At 36.7% G+C, this 26,992-nt stretch overlaps 3 protein-coding genes and 1 non-coding gene across 5 annotated transcripts; 2 read left to right on the top strand and 2 right to left on the bottom strand.

The window, feature by feature from the left end:
• Window positions 1-7,129: 7,129 nt before the first annotated feature.
• LOC141837048 (squamosa promoter-binding-like protein 9) lies at window positions 7,130-9,980 on the bottom strand. Its single transcript, XM_074724526.1, has 2 exons — window positions 9,412-9,980; window positions 7,130-7,353 (listed from the first exon to the last, which is right to left on the bottom strand). The coding sequence occupies exons 1-2, from the start codon at window positions 9,945-9,947 to the stop codon at window positions 7,173-7,175; spliced, it is 717 nt and encodes a 238-aa protein (XP_074580627.1). The 5' UTR covers window positions 9,948-9,980; the 3' UTR covers window positions 7,130-7,172.
• A 1,731-nt stretch (window positions 9,981-11,711) lies between these two features.
• On the top strand, window positions 11,712-11,783 carry TRNAC-GCA (transfer RNA cysteine (anticodon GCA)). The gene has a single exon. It is a non-coding gene; the product is annotated as a tRNA-Cys (tRNA).
• Window positions 11,784-13,001: 1,218 nt separating this feature from the next.
• LOC141837422 (65-kDa microtubule-associated protein 5) lies at window positions 13,002-18,940 on the top strand. Its single transcript, XM_074724828.1, has 11 exons — window positions 13,002-13,076; window positions 14,039-14,242; window positions 14,330-14,584; window positions 14,658-14,873; window positions 15,927-16,082; window positions 16,526-16,685; window positions 16,959-17,110; window positions 17,289-17,376; window positions 18,095-18,168; window positions 18,259-18,333; window positions 18,540-18,940. Exons 1-11 carry the CDS (start codon window positions 13,002-13,004, stop codon window positions 18,846-18,848), a joined length of 1,764 nt encoding a protein of 587 aa, XP_074580929.1. The 3' UTR covers window positions 18,849-18,940.
• Window positions 18,941-19,295: 355 nt separating this feature from the next.
• LOC141839539 (deoxymugineic acid synthase 1-like) lies at window positions 19,296-26,341 on the bottom strand. Of its 2 annotated transcripts, none has more exons than XM_074727314.1 (4): window positions 25,923-26,341; window positions 20,147-20,408; window positions 19,873-20,052; window positions 19,296-19,639 (listed from the first exon to the last, which is right to left on the bottom strand). In XM_074727314.1, exons 1-4 carry the CDS (start codon window positions 26,237-26,239, stop codon window positions 19,415-19,417), a joined length of 984 nt encoding a protein of 327 aa, XP_074583415.1. In that variant the 5' UTR covers window positions 26,240-26,341; the 3' UTR covers window positions 19,296-19,414. The 2 variants fall into 2 exon arrangements, with proteins under 2 accessions (XP_074583415.1, XP_074583413.1); XM_074727312.1 differs by lacking the exon at window positions 25,923-26,341 and adding an exon at window positions 21,543-21,907.
• Between the last annotated feature and the right edge of the window lie 651 nt (window positions 26,342-26,992).

The raw sequence follows: 26,992 nt of genomic DNA, 5'->3' as shown, positions 1-26,992 counted from the left end.
AAATGGACAAAAAAATATTTTATCTTATAAAATATGCATTTAACGGCGAAATAAAAATATTAACAATGAAATTGTAAGGATATTTTCTTTAATTATGAGGGGAAGATGAATCCTTTTCTTCTTTTCCAATATCCCAAAATGTATAATTTTTTATTTTTTAGGAAAATTAAAAACAAATAGATAGATAGAAAATGAACCGATGATGCACAAGAGTTGGTGATTGGGTGGGGGCATGGGTGACTTAATGATGCATGGTGGCTTGTTAATCAATTTTTGAACAACTAAATTGTGGGTGGACCATGCTGTCCCGTCCAATGTCACATGTCATAGTTAAAGACGATCTGTAGGATCCATTGCCATAATTTTATATATTAGCCATACCTTATTTTAAGATAGAATTTATTAAATAAAAAATTATTCTAAAAAAAATCATATTATTTCTCCTTAATTTATTATTAAAAACAGAAAGAGAAATAAAATTATTTAATAATTTAAATATTCAAATCTCCCATTCAAATTGAATCATAATCGATCCGACATGAATCATTGTTTCTTTTATAGATGTAAAATTTATTAAAAAGAATTTCATTGTCAGAGTTGAATATGCTAATCAATTAAATTATAATCATTAATATCCTTATGTGTTTGTTAATTATTTAATAATTAATTAATATTTTTATATTATATTATTATTTTTAATAGTAAAAAAATAAAAGAGTAAATAATTTTTTTCACCGTGTTGTATTCTATAACAGTTTGTTTATATTAATGTGATTTAAAAACTAGAGAGAAGAAGTAAAAATAATTTTGACCATTAAGAAGAAAAGTATTATCGATTGAGATTATTTGATAATTTTTTATTAATAACTATGATTTAATGTTCGTTATTCTTCGAACTCTATAAATAAAGAGATTATTTTATCATTTTCACACCATCTTTTCTATTTTCAATTTCAAAATCTTGATTTTTTTTATTTTAATTCTTCAATTATAATAGAAAGATGGGGTTTATCATCTCGATTTCGAAGGAGCAAAAAAATAATCAATCCGAATAAGGATTAAGATATTAAATTTACCGATGATAAACTCAAGCAAATTTTGACACCCGAGACATAAAGAAGTACTTATGGTAATACTTATAAGATTTAAAATACTCCTTTAAAATCATAAGGAAAATATATATAACTTAAATAAATACAAGTCATTTTATTTTTTTTATAAATTTATAATTTTTAAATATTTTTTAAAAAAATAATAATCTTGAACCGTGTTGAATCAAGAATCAAATGGAATCATAAATAGATAATTTTGAATTGTAAATCATAATCGTTGATTAAGATTGAGAGTCAACTTGTTAAAAATTATCGAACTGATAATTTAGAATCATTAAATTGTTGATTTCAAACCGTAATCGAGTGGAGCTTTACTGCTGAACTGTGCTCAAGGGGTATTCTTACTCTAACAATATACTCATGGCGGATTTCATATTTGGCCCATGGATCCATGGAGCAATGGTGAACTTAGCAATCATGAGCTCATGGCATCTCAATTTTGCTCACTCAAAGGATAAATAAAAACATCAAACTTTGAATCCCATAGATGATTCTAAGAGTCAACCTCTAAATATGTTTAAAATGTACTTCAAATTAAAATTGACTAAACCACTGGGAGGACAACGGACCCGTCTACTTAACGATCTCAATAGATCCCTTACTAGGAGCCCTCAATCATTCTCTTGTGCGGATCCCCACATGACAGACATGCTCTGATACCACAGTTAGATTTGAATTTGATGGAATCCATATATATCTCCAACCCCTTATTTGGAGCCCCCAATCATTCCCTTGTGAGAGTCCCCACATGACACCACATAGACCCTCTGATACCACTATTAGATCCGATGGAATCCATATGTATCTTCAAAATGACATATAATATTGTTCACTTTGGGCTCATGCCCTTATGATTTTATTTTTTGAGCTCTATCCAAAAGGCCTCATATCAATAAGATATCTTCTATCTTATAACCCAAGAATCTTTTTCATGTATTTTCAATGTGGAACTTTGATTGTATTCCAACAATCTACCCCTCAAATGAAGGACCACTAAGAGCCCCTCCTTAGTAGTTCTAACGAACTCCTTATTGGTCCGGGTCCCGACGGACCCGTCCCTTCAATGGTCCCAATGAACCTTTTACTAGGAATCGATGGAATCCATAAGTATCTCCAAAATGGTATGATATTGTCCACTTTGGGTCCACACCGTCGTACCAATATAGATATCTTCATCTTATAACCCCATAATCTCAGGATCTTTTTTTTGTATTTTCAATATGGGACTTTGATTGTATTTCAACAGAATCAAAAAGAAAAATCGTCTATCTTCAAGATAAATTCAACACTTGAATTAAAAACAAAATCAACGAGATCATGTCCAAGCCGACGACAATCTCATAGTTTGAATCATAGCAAACATTCAATCATTCTACTCCAGTGAAGCCATGCATTCTAATCACACAAATGTAGAATCATTCAGATCAATGCCATTCTATCCACTAGATATAGAAACATTCTTCTCCAATTAAATAGGTGTCATTCTACTAGTAATCAAATCATAGCAATCACATAAATAAGCATGAGGTTCTCTAGTTTCATTGAATTATACATACATAGATTCATACTCCAGTTTCTAGGGAGTCATACTTGATTCAATTAAATAGTTCAATGAAGCAAGTATGATAGTTATGGTCGATCATTCAAACAATCTCAGTGAAACATAATTAGATTCAATCACACTCCAATTTCTACTCAGACAAGTATTGATCGCTGAAACATGAATATTCTACATCCAGCTACTAGGTGAGAGCTCAAAATTTTCCCAACTGTTAATTGCCAAGTGAATCATATTTTAAGCTCCCAAGCATTTTACCTCCAAAAATTGCCCCAAGTTTGCCAAACTAATAGCTGCCAGGTGATATCAAGAATGTACAACTTTAAAGTAGATAAACATGTAACTCTCACATCACTTAATTAGGATATTTATTGATCACATAAATACATACCTATATTATCTATCATATTTGTATTCAACATATTCATCTTAATATTTTTATCTCTATGATTCTTATCTTTTCACTTATGTACTTGATTCGTAGTCTAACATTCAACCACTACAAAAAAAATCTGGCTTTTACGATGAATTTCTTAAAAAAATTCATCGCAAAATCGTTTGCGATAAAATTTACGACGAATTTAAATTCATCGCAATCTATTCGTCGCCAAACTCTGCGACAAAAATTCTAATTTCATCGCTAAATTTTACGATGGAAAATCATATTCGTCGTAAAATTCATCGTCAATTGGCGACGAAAACACTTTCGTCGCCAATCGGCGACAAAAATGATTTTCGTCGCCAATTGGCGACGAAAATCATTTCATCGCCAATCAACGATAAATTTTGCGATGAATATGATTTTTTATCACAAAATTTTGATAAATAGTAACTTACGATAGAATTGCGATGAAGCTATTTTCGTCGTAAAATTTATCGCCAATTTACGATGAAAATAAATTTCATCGTAAAATTCATCGCAAATTTAAAATTTTTTTTCCTATCCTACTTATTTGTTGAATATCCCGTATATACAATACAATATCGATCCAATCGGATCGATTCATAAAATACATATAACCTGTCACATACATATCAATATCAACATCCATATATCACAATACATAAATATGAAACAATCAATAACATTCATTCATTATACAAAGATCCATATACATACAAATATCCATATCAATATCCATAATCCATAACATGCATAATATACAAAATCCAAATGATGCAATCCATACAAAGATCCACAATAGACATGTACACATGTCTATAAGTCCAACCAACATCCAGTCATAACAATCCAACAAATCCATACAAAGTACTGATATAAACAAATCTGAGGACGAAGAAAAGATAGAATAGAATCATCGTGGTCGTTTGTGCTCTCCGGAGACTCTGCTTCCTTCTCCGTCACTATCTTTTCTTCTCCTGCATAAGAAAACATGATAAAGAGAAAATATCATTCTTAAAATTAAAACTTAAACCTATAAACTAAATATATAAAGACTTACCTCTTTTTTTTTAAATTTTTTTAAAAAAAACCTATTTACACAAAAATAAATAGTATTACTAAAAATATATAAATTATTAACTTGCAGCTCTAATAAAATATTAAATAAATAAAATATTGATTATAAAAAATTTATACACAAAAAAACTCATAAAGAACCACCACCATTATCGTCGTCGTCGTCGTCGTCATCATCACTAGGAATGGATTGCAATTGAAGATGTTGCAAGATCAGGTCTTGTTGTCTTCGTAATTTATTAATTTCATTATCTCTTTGTCTCATTTGCTTATCTCTTTATATCATTTCCTGATCTCTTTGCTTTAATAACCCTTTCAAGTAGGTTACCTCCTCAATTAAACAGTCATCCTAGACAGTTAGTACAGGGGTTATCATCTTTATTCTCTCAATTATTTACAAAATTTAATTATTCAAATTTAAATCCTACACTGTACAATAACAATCAACAATTAGAGATACATACTATACAATTTACACACTAATCATAAACAATTAAAAATATACGTACAACCTAACTTGAGATCCACACAACCAAGACACAAATTTACAACTAAAATTCATTCCCACAACTTACAACATGCATTTTAAATACAAACATGCACAACATCGATTTACAAATCATCGTTCAAGCATTATTCAAATCTACACTTCCTCGTAACTAATAAAACAATTACACAATTACACTCGCTTAGTTACAATGATTTACAAATAAATACAATTTACATATGTCTATTTACACTACAAGCATACTCATACAACATACACATCAAGTTGTAGATAAACATCCTAATTGTTATACAACGTATACAATCAATTCCCAATCTAATCTACATCTACACACAACAACGAACCATCATAGTATACAAATGATTCATCCACATCAAAGTAAACATGTTCAACACAATCACAACTAAATTACAACATTCTATCTAAATACAACAAACAAATCTTTATTCAATTAAAGAATTCAATTTACAGATTGTTGCTAGTTACGGATTACTGAATAAGGATGTTATATCTTTAATCAACCACAAAATCTCTCAACACCCGATTAATATCAAAATACATCAACCGAAGACCACAACTATCACACAGAACAAAAACAGATTTACCAATAACACTCTGCTCTGTTCAAACAACCGAAACAACACAGTTTCACACTTCAATTAACAGGGGGAATTGCAAGTGAACGGTAATCACAGAATAACCAAGCAAAAAATAGTTAGGTAAAGTTCAAGCTAGGGTTAGGTTACTCCCTCAATCAGCACCGGTACCAAACTGAGGAGAGGAGGAACAGGTGAAGGGGACAGTGGAAGGATGAATTCCCGGACCAACTCAGAACAAAGGAAGGCTAACACCACTTGATCGATGTCACACCAAAGGGGAAGCGGGTTGCACCAGAGCATAACACCACGGCGGAGAACGAACGGAGAATCGTGGATCGGGTTCTGTCTCAGCCAACGCCTAGCTGCAACCACAACCAAATGTCAAAAGAAATGAAACCCTTACCTTACAATCTCTGGGGAATGGAAAGCGATCAGAATCGAGGAGGATTGTTCCCGTGTTCGCAACCACGTCAACGGAATTGACTCTGCTCAGCACTGGTGGAATCGGGAGGGACAGAGACCTCACCGGAGCAACCACTCACGGCTTGCTCTCTGTTGTGTGGAAGGACCGTCGGCCGCCGGTCTGTGATGATCGGGGTGAAGGAGGAAGAACGCGACGGGAGCCCGGTAGGGAAAAGCGACGTCGCGAGAAGAAGGAGGAGAAGAGACCTAGCGGACCGAGCTCCCTGTTCGCGAGCCCTAATTTCTGCTTTTAAACCTTTGCGTGAACCGACTACTGAACCAGGTTTGAACCAGCCAAATTGAACCGAACCGGGATGAAATTGGGCTGAATCATGTGACTGAACCGAGTAAACCCAATGTGATTAAGTTGAACTTGGGTTTTGTTTGAGCTAAGCCAAATTCAAATGATTGAGTTGAACCATGACTTGAACCAAACTGATTTCGAACCTAATCAAGCCAAATTAACTCCAAATTGATCCAGATTTGAGCTAGAATTGATTTTTCTCCAAGTTGGATTTCCTGCAAAATGAATTACCACCAATTAATATCAATAAATACCATAAATTAATAGAAAAATAAGATAACACTAAAATTTTATCCAGATAAAGAATCAGCTCAAAACACCCTATTTATGATATGAAATGTGATCAAACTGGTCCAATCTAATCCTAATTTATCCGTAAAAAATGCTAATTATCACATACTTAGAACACTAAGCCCCAAGCTCGCGATTTTACCTTACGACAAGTCTGGAACACTGAGACCCGAGCTCACGACTTTGCCTTACGACAGATTTGGAATAGCCCCGAGATCGCGACTTTGCCTTAAGATAGGCTTGGAACACCGAGCCTCGAGCTCGTAATTTTACCTTACAATAGGCCTGGAACATTGAGTCTCGAGCTCGTGACTTTGCCTTACGACGAGCCTAGAACACCGAGTCCCACACTCGCTACTTTACCTTACGACAGACCCGGAACATCAAGCCCTGAGCTCACAAATTTATCTTATAACAGGATTGGAACACTGAGCCCCAAACTCTTGACATTACCTTACGACAAGCTCGGAACATTAAGCCCTGAGCTTACAACTTTGCCTTATGATAGGCCTGAAACACTGAGCCCCAAGCTCATGACTTTTCCTTACGATAGGCCTGGAACACCGAGCCCCGAGCTCGCGATTTTACCTTACAACAAACCTGAAACACCGAGCCTTAATCTCGCGATATAGTCTTATGGCAAGCACCGAGCCCCAAGCTTACAACTTTACCTTACGATAGGCCTAGAGAACCGAGAACTTATAATAAAAAAGTAACAACAAGCACAATAATTGCATTGCATTAGCAGTATGCTGTGTCAAAATATGACATAGTCACGCATGCTACTTTTGAACTAAAATTCTTTGAAATGGACATATTTCAGTTTAGCACACTGCCAAACTTGATTTGCCTCGGAAGCTAACCTCTTATTAGTTCACCATCACAAGTAACGTCTAGTAGTGGGTCTCCTTGAGCTTCTGTTTCTGCTTCCACTATATTGTTTGGATCATTACTTTTTCTTCGCCTTCTTTGGTTGTGCCATTCTAGTTTTCTTCTACAGCTGCGTTTGCCCTGATCAAAGTTGGCCAAAACATGAAACCTGCCCCCAAAAAGAGTACGAGAAAACAGGATGAAATTTTGGACTGAGTATCCTCATATAGTAAATATCCACAGATATAGAAAATTCAGAACAACATCAAACAAATAAAAAACCATCAAGATAACACCAGAAGCTTCTTTACATACTAGCATAAAGTCCGTTTAGCAAAACAAATATCTAGAAGAATTGTTACACAAAACACAAATTTTTACACCATATGAAGATAGTAAATGATGTAAAATTGTCATGTTCGAAAAGAGAAGGAAGTTAAATGCTAGAGAGTTGTGGAACACAAACCTTAACTTTAAAGTCTTGTAAGGATCCTCACTTCCTGAAAACAATATGGATGCAAGAAGGTTCCAAAACATTTCTGAACTCCAAAATGTTAACATTAGATTACCTAGATTTATGCTAATAAATACACATAAAGTATTCATCTTGACTTGACTGTGAAAGACAGCAATCAAAAATGTATGATTGGACAGTATCAAAGGTAGCCCTATATTTTTTTTCCTGTTCAGCAAAAAAGATGCAAGGCGACAACGCGGCCGCTTGCGCAACCCGATGAGGCAGCGACATGGCAACCTCCCGAGTAGCCGCTGCCCCACCAAGCAACAATGCGGCCGCTCGTGTTCATAAACAGTAAATTATAAATTGTAGTTCCATATAGATCATATATATTTGCATAAATCTTAAATCTTTCTTTTTGTTCCTTTTTGTACATTGATATGCTATTACTAAATTGTGTTTGTTATTAAACTAAAAAACTCTAACATTCTAAAGCTTCTGATAATTATACAACTATGCTTGTGATGCAATTTTTTCCCTCACAAATTCAGCTACTTACACTTCTATTATACAATTAAGCAATGTCTCTAGTATTAGATGACTTTAGGATTTTCAGTGTTTAAGTTTGGATTATTAGTTCATTTTTTGTTTATTTTTATTAGGAAATCACAATATCTACAATGCATCGATTTTTTAAAAGGAAAGATTCAGAACTAGAAGAACAAAACATTGGAGATGTTAGAGTTGAAGAATTTGATTTTTCACAACTACCATTAGATTTTGGAGTAAGGACTCCAATTTGTGCTTGTAATGCTAATAGTAGGGATCAAGTTCGAAGACACATTTGGAAAAAGGTCCATGTCAACCTTTTAGGCTATGAATTCCCAAAACAAAAATTTAGAAAAAATCAATTTAGACGGTTCAATCCTTCATGGTTTAAGGAATTTGATGATTGATTACAATATAATATAGAAAAAGATATCGCATATGGTTTGTATTACTATCTATTCAAGATAACTAAGAGAAAACAAACAGGAGGGGAGGCTTTTGTTAACGAATGATTCACAAATTGGAAGAGTAAAAATAGGTTAAATATTCATGTTGATTTGCATGACAGTGAACATCATAAAACTCGAACGATTGTAAAGATTTGATGAATCAAGATGAGCACATTCAATCAATTTTGCACAAACAATCAATTTTTGCTTTATTAATTATATTATATTGTTGCCTAGAATTAAGATCCTAGCTCTGCCCGAGCTTGAAGGAACCTAAGTACCTATTAACAGGGTAAGTTGCATTCAATATATAGGTTGCTTTATGGTTTCTAAAAGGTAATAAAGTCCATAATTTTAGTTTTCTGAGCAATTACTTGGAAGAATACCAAAAATAGCGTGTACCCTGGTTTGAATTCTGAGATTGCCTGTGTGTAATGTTAGTGGTTATAGTTTGACTCTCAGAAAGCCAACTTATAATTCCGCAGTTTAAGTAGTAAAAAGTAGGGGGTTGACATTGAAAATTGTAGATATGTCATATTAGACTACACAATTGTCTTTGGTAGTTAGTATTTCACCTAGTAAAAGATCTCAAAACTATAGAGCAAAGGTACTGACTAGATAAGCCGATGGAGGAAAATACAGAATTGCTATTTAAATAATGAATAAGCCGAAAGATTTGTGCTTCTCGCTACACAATGAGCATTTATAGATTAAAAGAAAAACTTGCGATGTCGACAAGAAAACAAACGAAATTAACCATATGGCAACTCACTTGCCACACTGCTGGCAATAGCGCTTTTGCTCCCCGTTAAGCACCACCGATGAAGCATTAGCGCATCGGAGACAAACTCTGTGCCGCTTATGATACCCCTTCAGTTCGCTGATATCGGCCTCGCACCCAGGCACCTGACACCTCACAACCCCGGCAGAGGCGCCGCCTGACCTTGCACGTTTCCTCGCACCATCCACCGCCTCCTCGGCCTCCACCGCCTTCTTATCCAGCTCGGGACATGAGCACGGCACCCTCCCGGCCAAATAGTTCGGGCAAAGGAGCCTAGGATCTCTCTTCCTGACTCGACCCACAGAATCCACGGCCGGCGAAGCCACAACCGAGGGCGAGGAAGCGGCGGGAAGAGGAGGAAGCTCCAAAGGCGGCGTCCCGACCTCGTTGAAGGTGCCCCAAGGGAGAATCAGCGAACCGTCGTCCGCGATGGAGAAGTCGTCGAGCAAGTTTCCCCAGTCCCATATCGCCGTCTCCCCCTCCGCGGAGGCGATTCCATCGTCCGCCGGGACCGGAGGGGTCTCCATCACGCCGACAAGGAGAAGCGACGAGACGAAGGAGCTCCGCCGCGGCGGAGAGGTCAGATTTGGAAATAGAGGATAATATTCTTCCTCGAAGAAAACAATTTTCTATTTTCTGAATAACATTAATGAAAATAATATTTTCATTCTCTGTTCTAATTTTAGAGAAAATCAAACAAATTTTATCAGGAAAAATTGAAGAAAAAAATAATAATATAATATAAAGATCAAATATTTCCATTAAAAAAAGGAACACTTTATTCTGCATAAATTAAATTATTTGTAGCGAAAAGCTGAGATAATTTCGAACGAGAACAATTAAATAAAATGAGAGAGATATTCGAAAAATATCAATTTTTCCTGGAAAAAGAAATTGAGAAGAAAAAAATGGAAAACTTTTTCAGAAAGCGACGCAACCGGGTCCGCGTGGGCGGGAAGATTTCTTGTGAGAGTAAATCCAGGGAACAGGCAACGCTTCGACTGGACGCCACAGCTTTGAGCTCTCGTGTATTCCTGTATTCCTGTGGTGTGGCTATTAACCGTGGATCGTGACTGTATTTCTATAGGTGATCCATTGTATATCTATTTTCTTCAGTTGTTGGGGGAAAAAATAGTAGTTCGAGTCGTAGAGAAGCGAGTGAGTTGTTAAAGTTGGAGAAGATATCAATGAACAAAATTGGTGGGCTCAATTCATTTACAAAAAAAAAATGCAATTAAAAAATATTTATCAAAAATAAGAAAGGTTGTTTTTTTGTCAATAAAAGTCAAAGGAGCATCTTTTTATTTTTAAAATGATGATGGCATCTCATTTTAATTTTTTATTAAAATATATTTCATCTATCCTTACTACACTATTATCGTTATTATATTTCTCCTATATTTTTCTATCTAAATTCTAAACTTAAGACTGAATCGAAGTCACATTGTAGAAGTTATGAATCTATAACTATTACAATTGATTGTTATAATAGTTGTAGCAGTTATAATTTCCTAATCACTACAACATGAATGTAAAATAGTCATTTATATTATAGTAGTTATGAAATAGTAATTGATATAATATGAATTCAAAGTAGTCATTCATATTGAAACAGTTATAAAATCGTAGTTGCTACAACATAATTTTGCTCACTTAACATTTATATTATAGCAGTTGTGAAATCATAATTACTATAATGTATGTAGCAGCTATTATTTAATATATACTATAAATCTATAATGCAACATTTGATAACATGATGTCATTTTGATTTAAAAAAATCAAAGGTTCATTTGATGGTTCAAAAATACATGGACACTCCTTGAATTTTGTCTTATTTTTTGGCATGAAATGAAAAGTGAATGTAGAAATTTTCCACACTAATTTAGTAAAATTTTAAAATAAAATATAATAAATGAAACAAAAAAAAGTGATATGTCTTATTTAAATATGCACTTAAGTGATAGAATAAGTTAAATCAGTTTAAATAGTTTTAATAAAATTTATAGCGAGAAGTTAAATTTTGAGACGTTGAAGTATTTTTGAAATCTTAATCATGCCGTTGAAATTCATTTAATAATACATTTTTTTAAATAAAATAAAATTATAAAACATAGACCAATAAGCTATTCCTTTAAATAAAAAAAATACAAACTAAGGATCTCTAAAATGACATTGCTATGATTAATTTTATAAACTCAACTGTAATGACAAGCTAATATCTTTTCACTCTGTCCTGTTATCAAAATTGCTTTTCATAATTAAAACAATTTGTAGAACAAATAACAATTGGGTCCATAGCTCAGTGGTAGAGCAATTGACTGCAGATCAATAGGTCACCGGTTCGAACCCGGTTGGGCCCTTGGGTTTCTAATGAATGTTTTTCCTATTTTTATTGATAATCAATTTTTAACGGTAGCACAAAATTTGATTTTTTTTTAAAAAAATATTATTGCCCTTTCGTCGCTATTGTCGTCGTCCTTCTTTGGGAGCCGCATCCTTCGTAAGGACACTGTCCAGACGCTGACCCGTCATCATGATGTCGTCCCTCGCTGCGACGCCGTCCTTCACAGGGAGTTGCTGCCGTTCCTCGCTGCGACGCCTTCCACCAAACTGATCTTAGATCACAGTTCAATCATCAGATGATGTTTCATGACGGTTTCCACAAATTAGCAGCGAGGGGCGTCTGGCGATGGTGCCCACAGGCGACGCCGAGGGACGACAACAGCAGCTCCTTGTGAAGGATGACGTCGCGGTGAGGGACGGCGTCGCAACGAGGGATGGTATCACGACGACAGATCAGCATCTAGACGGTGTCCTTGCAAAGATCTATGGCTCCTCCACAAAGGACAATGGCAGCAAGGACGAATAAAAGTGATATGTTGCACACCTTTTGCTGTACACCTCCTGAGCATTAATATAAAATATTTTTAATTTTTTATTTAAAATTTTAAATTTTAAGGTATGTGCAGCATAACACGTGCACGTATATATTTGGAATTGAAGTCATCCATTGAAATAAATGTGATAATAAAATTTATATTTAAAAAAGGGTGTGGCGCGTGATGGTAAATTGTACAAACTAAATGAAATAAACTGAGATCTGAAGAAAGCCACAGGACAAAAAAGGCTAATATTTTGAAAATTTTCAACCGAAGAATCCATCGCGATTCGCAACCGTAATTCCACTGATTCCCGATTTCTCTCCCGAAGAAATAAGCATCCATTACAGCCGTTCATTTTCACTGTCCTTCCAGATACCCTGTCTGCTTAGACGCATAAAACACCATGCTGCTCCAGTTATCGCTCCGCAAAAGATCGAACCGCGGGACCCAATATTTGTCACGGAGATAGAAACCGTGTATCCTGGATCGAAGGAAGCACCTAAGTCGTCTTGCTTCGTCCAATCCCGTTTGGCAACATGGCGACAGCGAGGGCGGCGGCGTAGCGAAGGATCTCGAGTTAATTCCCCCAAATCGCCTTCGGTTTTGGCGCTCTGATCTGTTCAAAATTTATCGCCTTCTTCGTCTTTCCAAGTGTTCCAAATCTCTCTCTCTCTCTCTCTCTCTCTGCGAGTGGAGATGCCTCGTCTCTCGTCACCGTCGCCGTCTCGCACCGATGCCACCTCTTGTGGCTCTCTGCTTCAAGAGCTACAGGTCCGTTCTCTTTTTCCTCGGACCTGTTCTTCCTGCTTTTCCCCTTCACTTGGTTTCTTTTTTGGTTTATCGTCGCTGCTCCTGTTCGCGCCGATGCTTTCTTGGTGTCTCATGTGATAGTCTCGATGATCGACGAAGAATTCATAGTTTTTGTAGTTTCTCCCTTTCGTATTTCCAAAGAATTGCCCTTTTTTGGGGATTCCGGTCTGTTCTCCTCATTTGGCGGTTCTAGGGTTTCTTGATATTTATAGTCGAGGAGATTGATGGCTCCACTACATGTAATCTTCTGTGTCGTTGGGAATTTGATTTAATATTTACACTTTGCAGACGTGACTTCTATAAACGGCTGGCATAGGGCTACTTACGTAATTTTATATGGTCTCCTTGAGATAGGTTTCTGCTGTTTCTGGCTTAATCGATTACTTCACAAGGTGTATTTGAGCGTTATCTTTTGACTGTACCGTTCAAAATCTGAGCTTGATGTTGATTCAAATATGTGATTTTTTTTTAATGTAGCACAGAATGCGCTAGTCTATCTCTTACTACTCATAAATTTGTTGTTTCTGGCATTTGTAGTGGATATTATACAGCGCTCTCATAAAAAATCGTTTATTCCCTACCCGTGGTAGCTTTTCTTGTATAATTTAGATTGTCACCTGTTTGTTGTTTGATGGGTGAGGAAAATATGCTTATGCTACTCGGTTTACAATTTAGTGTGGCTGCACATTCTAGTAAGAATTTGCTGATACCCTACCATTGTGTTAGACTACTTTTTATAACTATGTAAAATTATCAAAGAGAGTTGACGACTTGTACCATAAGTCATATAATGCAGTGCAATTAACCTTTGTTATGACAGTACTACTTCTGTTTCTACTAGTTTTGCTTCTAGCAATGACAGCTCCGTATAATGCGTTGTGCTTTACTTTTGTGTAGTAAAAGTAATAATTTAATTGAACCAGGATTTATGGGACGAAATAGGGGAGAAAGACATTGAAAGAGACAGGGAAATACTGCAGCTTGAACAAGAATGTCTTGATCTGTACAGGAAAAAAGTAGACCGAACCAGAAAACACAAGGCAGAGCTACATCAGATGCTGGCGGAGGGTGAAGCTGAAATATCTAGTCTTATATCCACACTTGGAGAACGAGAATCATTTCTGCGGGTCGGTAGTAAAATTACTGTTTGTCTTCCTCGTTGTGTTCCTATTAATTCTTTTATGAATTTTGATCTCTATGTTTTACTCTTATAGATAGAAAAAGCAACAGGCTCACTGAAGGAGCAGTTGGCGAGGATAAAACCATTGTTGGAGGATTTAAGGCACAAGAAACAAGAAAGAATCACTGAATTCCAAGATGTTCAGTCAGAAATCATAACGATTTGCTCCGAAATATCTGGTAACATACATCACGGAAGTTCTCTTTTTGCTCAGGTAGATGAACGAGACTTAACAATTAAAAGATTGGGAGATCTGAAGTCCCAACTTCTTGAGCTTCAGAAAGATAAGGTTATTATTTCTATCAAGGCCTAGCTTTAGGTATGTAGAAGAAAATAGCTTACTTTTTTTTTTGAACTTGCAGAATGTGCGTTTGCAGAAGGTTAATATCTACATCAAACAAATACATGATTTATCACTTGTGTTGTCTATTGACTTCAATAAGATGATATGTGAAGTCCATCCAAGTTTTGGTGATTCTGCAGTCAGTCAAACAAAAAGCATAAGCAATGACACCCTTGCCAGACTAGCAGGAATTGTCCATTCATTAAATCAAGAAAAAAAGCAAAGGTTGCAAAAGGTGTGGTTAAGCACATATTTTTTTGTGCTGTACATCTCTTTCTCTTCTTATGGAAGTCAATACATCATATTTTGGTAGCTTCCATACTTAAGATTAGGTAACCTTCTGATGGCAATATATTTCACAAGCAATTAACAGGAAAAGATACACACACTGCAAAAGGTGTTGTTTCCCACGCTGTCTCTTTCTCTTCCGACAATAATTTTATCATACATTGGCAGCTGCCATTCTTACATGAGGTAACTTGTCAATAACAATAAATATAATAGGCACCATGCTAGACAAACAGGAATTGTTCATTCGGTACAACAACAACAAAAACTAAGTCTTATTCCACTAGGAATTATTCATTCAGTAAATTGAGAAAAATACTAAGTGTGCACTAGATTGTGGTTAAGCATAAAATTCTTATCCATGCTGTCTCTTTCATATCTGGCAATAATTTCGTCATGTATCTGTAGCTGGTTCTTAGATGAGGTATCTACTGCCAATGCAATAAATTTCATATATGCTATTATTTTCTTTTTCTCGACAAAAAATGAGTTGAGGTACTTAATTTAGATGATGCCATTCTTAATCAGATACTCTATCGCTGGATAAAATTTTTATATGCACATCAAATTTTAATGAAATTATAATGAGCGTATACTCAGAATGCACTTATTGGATTTTTCAATTTGTTCGTCTTTTGAGAAATTTGATAATACTGAATGATTGGTTTTTCTTTGTAGCTGGTTCTTAGAAGAGGTATCTACTGCCAATGCAATAAATTTCATATATGCTATTATTTTCTTTTTCTCAACAAAAAATGAGTTCATGTACTTAATTTAGATGATGTCATTCTTAATTTGATACCTGTTGGATAAACTCTTTTTGGTATGAAAGTCTAAATCAGATCCTCTACTACTCTATCGCTAGATAAAATTTTTATATGCACATCAAATTTTAATGAAATTATAATGAGCGTATACTCAGAATGCACTTATTGGATTTTTCAATTTGTTCGTCTTTTGAGAAATTTGATAATACTGAATGATTGGTTTTTCTTTGTAGCTTCAAGATTTGGGGAGTACTCTTGTAGAGTTGTGGAATCTCATGGACACACCTATGAATGAGCGAGAAAAATTTGACCACATAACCTGCTTGATATCTTCTTCTGTTGATTCAGTACAGGCACAGGGGTGCCTTGCGCTTGATATAATTGAGAAGGTGCATCCCTTGTTATTTTTCCATTTTCTATGTATCACCATTGCTATGTTTACTTAGGATCAAAAGGAAGTAGTTTAAATGAGAGAAAGAAAAGAAAGGAATTACATTATCTTTTTTCATTCACTTCCACCTGTCCTATTTACTTGAACGGCAGCAATAAGAAGAAGGTAAATTATTTTTTTATTAGAGACTCAAACTTCTGTGACATATATTTTTGTCCAATTTGGGTGGAAGTAAGTGAATGAACTGGACATGATTAAATTTTTTTGTCCTCTTACTTTCTTTCCAAATAAACAAGAGAAATTGTTAAATTAATTTCTGTTCCTTTCTTTTCTCTGTAATTTCCATCCAAGTAAATGCACCATTGCTAATTTAAGATCGACAAAGATTTGCATGACATTGAAGATTACATCATTGTTCCTTTTTCAATTTTCCAAAACTAGGTTGAGCTTGAAGTTGAAAGATTGAACGTGTTAAAAGCTGGCAAGATGAAAGAAATTGTTCTAAAGAAGCAAACTGAACTCGATGAAATTTACAAAAGTGTTCACATGGATGTTGATATTGAAGGAGCTAGAAGAATGCTTGTCGACCACATTGATTCTGGTTCTCTCTCAACTCAGTGTGATCAAGTGCTTCTGAAGCTTCAGTATATTGAGTTTACTGAATTAATCATTTTGTGTCTCTGTACATGCTACAAAGCCACTGATATATGACTCTGCCTTATGCTTTATACTGAACACTATTCAGAGAGTTAAATATATATATATTTTTATTGAATTCAGTACTTGAGGTCAATTTTTGATCTTGTTCTCTAGCATGGGTTGTCAAATAAAGCAAATGCATATTTGTTGTTTTTTTACTGTGTTTGATTTGTAGGGAAGGTAGATCTATCTGAACTGCTCTCAAGCATGGATAATCAGATTGCTAAGGCTAAAGAGCAAGCTCTAAGTAGAAAAGACATTTTGGAAAAGGTTGATAAATGGAAATATGCATCAGATGAGGAAATTTGGCTTGATGATTATGAGAAGGTAAGATTAGATCGTTTAGTTGTTTGGTGTATCTTCACTTGATTGCTTCAATGAGCTACCTTGTCTTTTTTTACTAAAATTTTCTTGTACCATTTGTCCTTGTTGCCCTTGGTCAGTTACATAAGATGTTGATTTACTGGTAGCTTCTTATGTTAATTACTTTTGACACATTAAACAGGATGAAAATCGATATTCTGCTGGGCGAGGAGTTCATAAGAATCTTAAACGTGCAGAAAAAGCTCGGATACTGGTGAACAAAATACCTGGTATATTTCTTTTCTTTTTGAATATACACTCTGATATTTAGTGTTGGATGGAGTGAGGTGGCTAGTTTCCAATGGATAGTTCTTAGTAGTTGTCATAGCTTCAGAAGGTGCCTTGCTTATTAAATAGGACATAGTTATGAACACAGTCATGATTCATCGATAAAAGTTCAGTTAGATTTTAGATGGGTGAATTGTTATATTTCAGGATGTGCATCTTCAATCTTTGCCTTACCTTCTATGTTCGTTGGAATATAAGTGCTCCAAACTTCTAAGTTTTCTGTCTTGGTGTTTCTTGATATATTCTCCTCAAAGGCTCCTACATCTTTCTCAAGTTCAAAAATAGCCATCTCCAATGATCTTTATCATCGACATAATTTTAGTTTACTTTTTTACCTTTAGCTCTTCTTTAGGTGACATTATGTATGTGATGTCTCTAGGTTCCCTTACAAGGCAAATGGGATCATTCTCTACCGGTTTTATTGTCATCAAGCTAGTTAGTTTGCAATAATATTCGAGATGAGACTGCATAATCTACAAAAAAAAAAATAAAACTATTGAACTAATTGCTTCCACTTGAGTTGATGCACTCACAGCAATTTTATCTTTTTTGTTTAAACAAAACTCTCTATTATATTGGAGTAACTTCTTATAGTGATGCCCTTTCATCTTTAGCCTTGATGTTTATTAGAGTCTGACAATTGTTAGTATATTTCTATAGCTCTGGTAGAAAATTTGACTACAAAAATAAAAGCCTGGGAGCGAGAAAATGGAATTCCATTTATGTATGACAAGGTGAAATATTCTTGTTCCCAACAAAATTACTACATTCTGACATATAAAGTTTAAGTTTTATTCAGACTTTTTACTTTCTCTGAACTTCAGACGTGCTTGATGGATAGCTTGGAAGAGTATACCAGATTGAGGCAACAACGGGAAGAGGAGAAACGACGATCTCGAGTTTGTTCCTTTGCATTATCATTATTCTACCTTGATCTCTCTGTGTTTTCTAAAACCAAATTACTGTGCTTCAGTTACTTATGACTGAATTTTTTACTAGGAGAAGAATCAGATAACGACGCCTTCTTTTCCTACTAAAATCATACTTATGCTATAACTTAGATATCTATATTTTACATTGATGATCAATGTCGACTCCTTTACAGGAACAAAAGAAGTTGCAGGAGCAATTAGCTACGGAGCAAGAAGCTCTATTCGGGAGTAAGCCAAGTCCAATGCGGCAACTTTCAGCCAAGAGACCATTAGGCCAGAGTTCCATCACCAACATGGCTTGCGGAACTCCCATTCCAGGCAGCCGCCGTGTCTCTACTCCATATGGACGCCATGGTATCTCATCATCTGGCAAGGAGAAGAAAAGTGGAAAAGGAAACAACACAGTTGCTCCTGTAAACTACGTTTCGCTTCAAAAGGATGATTCTTTGGCTCGCAACAAATCGGTCATTGTATCCCCTTGAATGTGTTTGTTCTTATGCTGAAATCTACAAAGTTACTGCAAGATTTGTGACAACATGATTGTTAAAATGGTCACTGTTTTTGTTTGGAGATTTAGAACTTTTGAACCTTGTACTTTTTTCTATCGTCTGATGCAATTGGGTTGTGTAACAGTTTTTGGTGATGGTACCCCTCTCGTCTTTACCTTAAAAGCAACTAAGTTGGAAAATTGCAATTTGGCCGTGTAGCAGGTTTTTTCTATTCCGATCTCAACCAGCTAAAGTAAATAAGCTGGAAATTTTCTAAAAACTTGATTATGATTGTTGAGAGGTCAACAAAATTTTGATTTCTTTTTCCCATGAAGATTCTTTGATCGAGCTGCCATTTTGGGCGACGGCTACATCCGGATGCTGCCGATCATCCGGAAGTAACAACAAACCATTATAGATAGTAAAACAGAACTTGCGGTATCTACTAAAATGCAACCGTGGCACCTTTATTCAATTTAGGGAAGCTATCAGAGCAGGTTTTGATATCATACGAGAAAGTTGCATCAAAAACAAATTCAAATCATTTAGCTAAACCTTCATCATATTTCATCGTCCCAAAACTCTTCAAGAGATTTATAGGGTCCATTCTCTGAGATGAAGAACAGAGCTTGATTTCCTCTGCGTTGAGGAATCCTGCTGATGGTCTCCCTCTCTTCTTCATTCAACTCCCAGTCCAGAATGTCCAAATTTTCCATCAATCTTTTCTCACTGTAGCTTTTCACTATCACACAGTCTCCTTGCTCGTAAACCCACCTCAGACATATCTATCAAACAAACATAACTATCAAACAAACATCGAGTCATTCCTAATTAATAAAAAATGGCATTATACCACAAGTTGTAAGATAGGTGGTTTCAATCTTTAAATATTGAATCTGTTATTGCAATGCTTATAAACTTTTCATATCACTTATAATTGGGATGTCATGAACAAAAGTTTATGGATTGCTTGCTATTGTTCCAATCAACTTTATTATGATGAGGTGGTTTTATTTACCTGAGGAAGAGTCTTTCCTTTAGCTTTGGCTATTTGTTGCAGAATCTCACACTCCATGACCCAATTTTGACCCCAGGCTGTTCCTCTGGCTCCCAACGGTGAGTAAGCACACAATTGAATGCCTTTAGCCATGCAAAACTCCCTTAGCTTCTTTTGTTGGCAAAGAGGGTTCACCTCCACCTTAAGCATATTTTTATTAAAGAATAATTAAATCAAACATTATTTGGCGAGTCCGAGGTTATAAAGCATAAATTTGTAGGTTTTGTATGCAAACCTGGTTGGCTACAGGAGGAATTGTTGCAGTAGAGAGCAGTTTCTCAATCTTTTTAATGGAAAAGTTGCTGACTCCAATGGATTTGGTAAGCCCCATCGTTTGGCACTCCTCCATGGCTGCCCATACTGAGCTCACATCTATGGGCATTAGTTCATCCTTTGACATTGATGTAAAGTTTTCAATTGCTGAGGGAAGGCCTCCCGGTTTGGCACAAATGGGGTAGTGAATGAGATAGAGGTCAAGGTACTCCAACTGAAGGCTCCTAGTAAGATTTAAACAATGTAGAGGGAATGAACCTTCTTTGGGTAGCATGGCCCAATACAATATCTTATTTGAAAAGTGATGAACAAATTGAAACACGGTCTAATTATAAGGACTCACACAACAAAGGACCTATTAGGAATTGAATTTCTGAATACAAAAACCACTTTTACTAATTACAATCTCATGTGATTTCTTTCTTTGGAATGATAAGAACTAAAGGTCAGATATTTTTTCTTCAGCAGATCATGAAATTTGACAATCTAACTAGAAGTGAGCCTACTGAACTCCACTAGGTCATAATACCTGACTAGTTTTGTATTCTAAATACACAAAAATGCCAGTTAAAGCTTTTGATTTTCTTGCTGATTTTTTTTTTCTCGGGGCAGTAATATAGCACAAGAAATAGTATCCTAACCATTAAAAAACATGATATTTTTTGGTCACCAAAAGTTGTTTTTGTATTTCATTCACTCCTTTGCTAGATTACTCTCATGTCTATATCTAATTATTATGAATGAAAACTTAACATTATTATGTTTAGACTGAAGACCTCAATTTATTTATACTATAGTGTTTTATATTATTTGGTCCACCATAAAAATAAAACACATACCGTACTAAATCAAATATTCAAAAGTCCAATAACTTAATAAACCTCACTTTTATGGCCAACAAAATGGTTAGTGATAGTGTAGAATTAGATTGATATATGAAAGTCCACTTTATTTTTTCTAGCATGAATCCTTTTATGTTGAATGAAAACTAAATTAGAACTCTAACAGTCAAAAGAAGAAGGAAAACAAAATGTTTTAAAAGCTCACAAAAATTTGATTGTTTATATCTAACTCTGGAATCATCATACCACTCCAGACACAATTGCTAGCATAATTTGGTAAAATAACATGGAGAAAATGCTTCCTCCTTTCTTTCCCCAAATACAAGAATCAAGTTTCGGATTCATGATTCGGTTCTACTATCCAAGCAACTTTAGATCATGTTAAATTTTTTTGCAAACATGCATTTCGGCAGATCTTTGTAAACTGTCTCAAACATAAAATAATGCAAAAACTCGATTCGAGAAACGGCAATAATAGATATTTTATACCAGCTGATTCACAAATAGATCAATTACCTAAGTGACTTTTGCAAGGCAGGAAGCACGAGATGGCTCTGGGCGTCCTGGACCCAGAGCTTTGAGGTGATGAAGAGCTCGTCCCGGGAGGCGATTAACCCCATTCGAAGCGCTTCTGCTACGGCCTCGCCTAGCGGCTCCTCCGACGAGTAGAGCGAGGCGGTGTCGAAGTGGCGGTAGCCGATCTTGATGGCGCGGAGTATGGCGTCCCGAGTGGTGTCGAAGGGCGCCAACGGGAAGGAGGCAGTGCCCATGGCAATGCGGGGCATGGCCTTGGATCCGGAGCTCAGGGCCACCTCCTGGATCGCGGTAGCCATCGATCCCCTTCTTCTTTGTGGAAATGGAGGCGAGAGCAGAATAGGATTTGGCGACGAAGAGGAGCCAGTGAAGCCGCTTGCCGTGCGATGAACTTAACTTGCGGCGGCCACTCAATTTTTTTTTTAAAATATGCTTTATTTAAATATTATTATATTTTCTAATATTTAACAATTTTACAAAAAATGTGAGCATCCGGTGTGAATGCATATATATATCCGTACACTCCCTCAAATCGAAATCTAGATTTTTTAAAAAATATTTTTTTGGAAAATAAATTATTAAATCTACTTTAATCCATATTTGCTCATTGCAGATGCAACTTTTGACGTCGAAAGCACGCAGCAATCACGTGTATAAATCGCTAACGCCACGTGATTGCTGTCGACCAAAAGAATCTTCCACGGAGGACGTCCAATCTATTGCCATCCGTGATTTCACTGCCGACTTTAGAATATTCTAGGTGAAAGTACTAATGATGTTAATTATTTTTTTATTCTATGTTCATCATTTTTATCACTATTGATCTGCTAGGCGCCTATTTCGTGGGCAGCCGTGGACGTCGCAGATCCACCGTCTATTCATGCCGATCACGCGAAATTCGACCGTCCACTGCACAGTATTTCTTCTCTGACCTCCGCCGCTTTTGGCCGCCATCGCGCCGCTGTCCGACCACCGTCGACCGTCGGACCAGGCCCGATCGACACGCCACTCATCGGCGCGTCTACCGATGCCGGTTTCTGGCCGGATTGTGGTCGGAATCCGACACAATTTGGCCGGAATCGCGTGCGGCCACTGTCAGTCGCGATTCCGACCGAATCGCGGTCGATTTCCGGCCAAATTACAACCGGAGACTGGCCGAGATTTGACCAGAAATCGACCATGATTCGATCGAAATCGTGGCTGATAGTGGCTTAATCGATCAGCTAATCGATTAAGCCTCCATTTAATGGAGGCTTAATCGATCAGAGCCACCATTTAATGGAGGCTTAATCGATCAGCTGATCGATTAAGCCACTGTTAGTCGCGATTTCGATCGAATCGCGGTCAGTTTCAGGCCAAATCTTGGCTGGAGACCGACCGAGGAAGGACCGCCGACGGTCGGCGGTCCTTCCTCGGCTGATCTCCGGCCGAGATTTGGCCGAAAACCGATCGCGATTCGGTCGAAATCGCGGTTGGCAGTGGCCGATCGAATATATGGGGGCTTAATCGATCGTCTGATCGATTAAGCCCTGTCGCCCACCAAACTGTCGCCCAGCAGATCAATCTCGTATATATATATATATATATATATATATATATATACACACACACACACACGAGAATGCTATCCTGTGCGACACATCCATGCGCGACGCCCTAACCCATCTCCGCTACTGCCGCCCCGTCCGACTACCGTCAGCCGTCAACTTGGACGCGATTGATGCGCATCTTGCCGATGCTCCATCCGACGAAGTGATCGGAATCCGACGAATTTAGCCGGAAACAGGGCCAGTCGTGGTCGACAGTGGCGCGACCATTGCCGACTCTGTTTCCGATCGAAATTCGTCGGATTTCGACTACTATCCGGTCGGAATCCGACGTCAGACAGAGCGCCGACGAGCTGCGCGTCGATCATGCCCGAGGGAGAGGTCGACGATGGCCGGACTACACGGCGAGGGCGGCGGCAACGGTGGTGGATCGCGAATGTCGCGCACAGGTCGCGAATTTCTTATCGCGCAACATAGCATTCCTCTCTCTCTCTCTCTCTCTATATATATATAATTTAAATTTGGTCTAACTAATTTTAAAAGTAAATAATATTCCTCTTGATCCAAGTAAATCTAAAGTATAATTTATATATACTAATAAATTGACTTTAAAATTTTAATTTTGATGCTATAATGGAGGAACAATAGTATTAGTACAAGATTCGTAAAAGCATATGATCCACATATCATTATTTTAAACCTCCTTCCCCTTTACTAGAACAGTGGAGGTATTGATATCATACAGTAAACTTACATGCATCATTTAGCTAAATATTCATCACATTTCATCATCCTATAACTCTTCAAGAGATTTATAGGGTCCATTCTCTGAGATAAAGAGCATAGCTTGACTTCCTCTGCGCTGAGGAATCCTACTGATGGTCTCCCTCTCTTCTTCAGTCAACTCCCAGTCCAGTATGTCCAAATTCTCCATCAATCTTTTCTCATTGAAGCTTTTCACTATCACACAGTCTCCTTGCTCGTAAACCCACCTCAAACATATCTATCATACAAACATTGAGTCATACCCGCAAGTTTTAAGATGAGTGGTATCAATCTTTAAATATTTGATCAGTTATTGCAATGCTAATATAGTAATTCATAGTCACCTATGATTGGGGCTGTGATGAGCGTTAGTCTCATTTATCTCAGGAAGAGTCTTTCCTTTAGCTTTGGCTATTTGCTGCAGAATCTCACACTCCATAACCCAATCTTGACCCCAGGCTGCTCCTCTCGCTCCCAACGGTGAGTAAGCACAGAGCTGAATGCCTTTGGCTATGCAAAACTCTCTCAACTTCTTTTGTTGCCAAAGAGGGTACACCTCCACCTTATGCATTATTTATTAAAAAATTAATTGAATCTAACAAAGTAAGGTGAGTCTAAAGCATAAATTTATAGGTTTTGTATGTAAACCTGATTGGCTACAGGTGGAATTGTTGCAGTAAAAAGCAGTTTCTCAATCTTTTTGATGGTGAAGTTGCTGACTCCGATGGATTTGGCGAGCCCCATTCTTTGGCACTCCTCCATGACTGCCCATACTGAGCTTATATCTAAGGGCATTAGCTCACCCTCTGAAAATGGGAAGAGAGGGCCTTCGGGTTTGACACAAATGGGGAAGTGAATGAGATAGAGGTCAAGGTACTCCAACTGAAGGCTCCTAGTAAGATTTAAACAATGCAGAGGGAATGAACCTTCTTTGGATAACATGGCATAATACAAAATCTTATTTGAAAAGTGATGAACAAATTGAAATAAAGTCTAATTATAAGGACTCATATAACAAAGAACCTTTTAGGAATTCGATTTCTGAATACAAAAATCACTTTTACTAATTCACAACCTCATGTGATTTCTTTCTTTGGAATGATAAAGAACTAAAGGTTCGATTTTTTTTTTCCAGCAGAATATGAAATTTGACTTTTGAGTAGACTATAATCTTGCTGTTTCTTTTTCTCAGCTTAATGATAGCACAAGAATAGTATGAAAAACTTGATACTTCTTTTTGGTCACCAAAAGTTGATTTTTTGTTTTCATTCCTTTGCTAGATTACTTTCGTCTCTATTTATGAACAAAAAAGAGTCATGTTTCACTCAAAATTAAGTTGGCATAGGCCAGCAAGGCTTTGGTTCTAGCTACACCTGGTCTTGTGCCCGATTTAATCGGTCGGCATGATCACAACCTGATTAGCTCTTGGGACAAGCCGGGCCGAAACCCCGGCTCAACAGGCTGGGGTCTAGCTACACCTGGTCTTGTGCCCAAGTTAGCTGGTCGGCATGATCACAACCCAATTAGCTCTGGGCCAGACTTACTGCAGCACAATTGCAGTCAAGCCCAACGGGCTTGAGCCTGGCTCATTGCCCTTCTTCTACGAAGTGGTAATTTTCGCTTTAAAGGTCAACAGTGTGCTTAAACTCTTTTATGTTGAAAATGAATTTTTTTTAAAAGTCTAAACAGTCAAAAGAATAAGGGGAAAAAAGATTTAAAAATCTCACAAAAGTTTGATTGTTTACATCTAACTCCGAAATCACCATACCACTCCAGAAAAACAATTGCTAGCTAATTTGGTAAAATAACATGGAGAAAATGCTTCCTCCATTTATTTCCCCAAACACGAGAATTGAGCTTCGGATTCATAAGACTCGGTTCTACTATCCAAACGACTTCAGATTATGTTAAAAGGGGAAAATCTTTGCAAACAGGCATTTCGGCAGTTCTTTCTACACTATCTCAAACAGAAACTAATGCAAAAATTCGATTCGAAACGCGGAAAGAATACATTTTTGCACCATTACTAATTCACAAATAAATCGATTACCTGAGTGACTTTTGCAAGGCCGGAAGCACGAGGTGGCTCTGGGCGTCCCGGACCCAGAGCTTGGAGGTGATGAAGAGTTCGTCCCGGGAGGCGATGAACCCTAGTCGGAGCGCTTCCGCTACGGCCTCGCCTAGCGGCTCCTCCGAAGAGTAGACCGAGGCGGTGTCGAAGTGGCGGTAGCCGATCTTGATGGCGTGGAGCATGGCGTCCCGAGTGGTGTCGAAGGGCGGCAAAGGGAAGACCGCGGTGCCCATGGCGATGCGGGGCATGGCCTTGGAGCCGGAGCTCAGGGGAACCTCATGGATCGCGATCGCCATCGATGCCCTTCTTCTCCTTGAGGAAATGGAGGTTAGGCCAGGGGTTTGGCGAGGAAGCGGAGGTGATATATCTGACACTCGAGCGATCCCATACAGTCGGCATTACGGCAGGTATTATCTTAGCCGAGATTCGAACTCTGTCCTCTTCTGAAAATCTATTTCATCTTAATCAATTCATTGATAATAATTTTTTTTTCTCTCGATCGAACACCTCATATTAATAACGTAAGTTTGATACCTAATATCAAATAAAATAATAAAGTCAATTGATCAATTTAATTTTTAATTTTAATGTCTCTTCTGATATAGTTTCAGGGAATCTTTAAATATAAATTGAGCCGTCCCTAACAATGGGTCTTTTGTCTCATTCCGAATTAATTATTTTGATCTTAGATAATTAAAATTAATATTTCTTTATTTTAGAAACTTTTATCTTTTCTTTATAAAATCATTGGATTTAAACATTACTTTAATGTTCAAAAGGACAGCAACATACTTTTTGTTATCTTACTTTCTAATACAATCCTTTCTAATACAGTCCTAATTTATCTCCGTTCCAAATCGATTAAGATAATATTGGAGGAGCAACCGAGATGAGAATATTATCTTTTGCCATAATAATAATTTAAATTTTAATTACGATGCACTCTAGGATATTTTTTTATAGTGAGATAAAAAATTTGAGACGTTAAATGCTGAGTGAAGAACTATTTATACTTCCAGATTTATTTGATAGATAAATCAACGAAAAAA

The sequence above is a fragment of the Curcuma longa genome, chromosome 11 (genome assembly GCF_044706935.1).
Source record: "Curcuma longa cultivar G26 ecotype Majalengka, Jawa Barat chromosome 11, ITB_CL_G26_1.1, whole genome shotgun sequence".
NCBI classification, from domain to species: domain Eukaryota; kingdom Viridiplantae; phylum Streptophyta; class Magnoliopsida; order Zingiberales; family Zingiberaceae; genus Curcuma; species Curcuma longa.
This window is presented reverse-complemented; position numbering and strand designations above follow the sequence as displayed.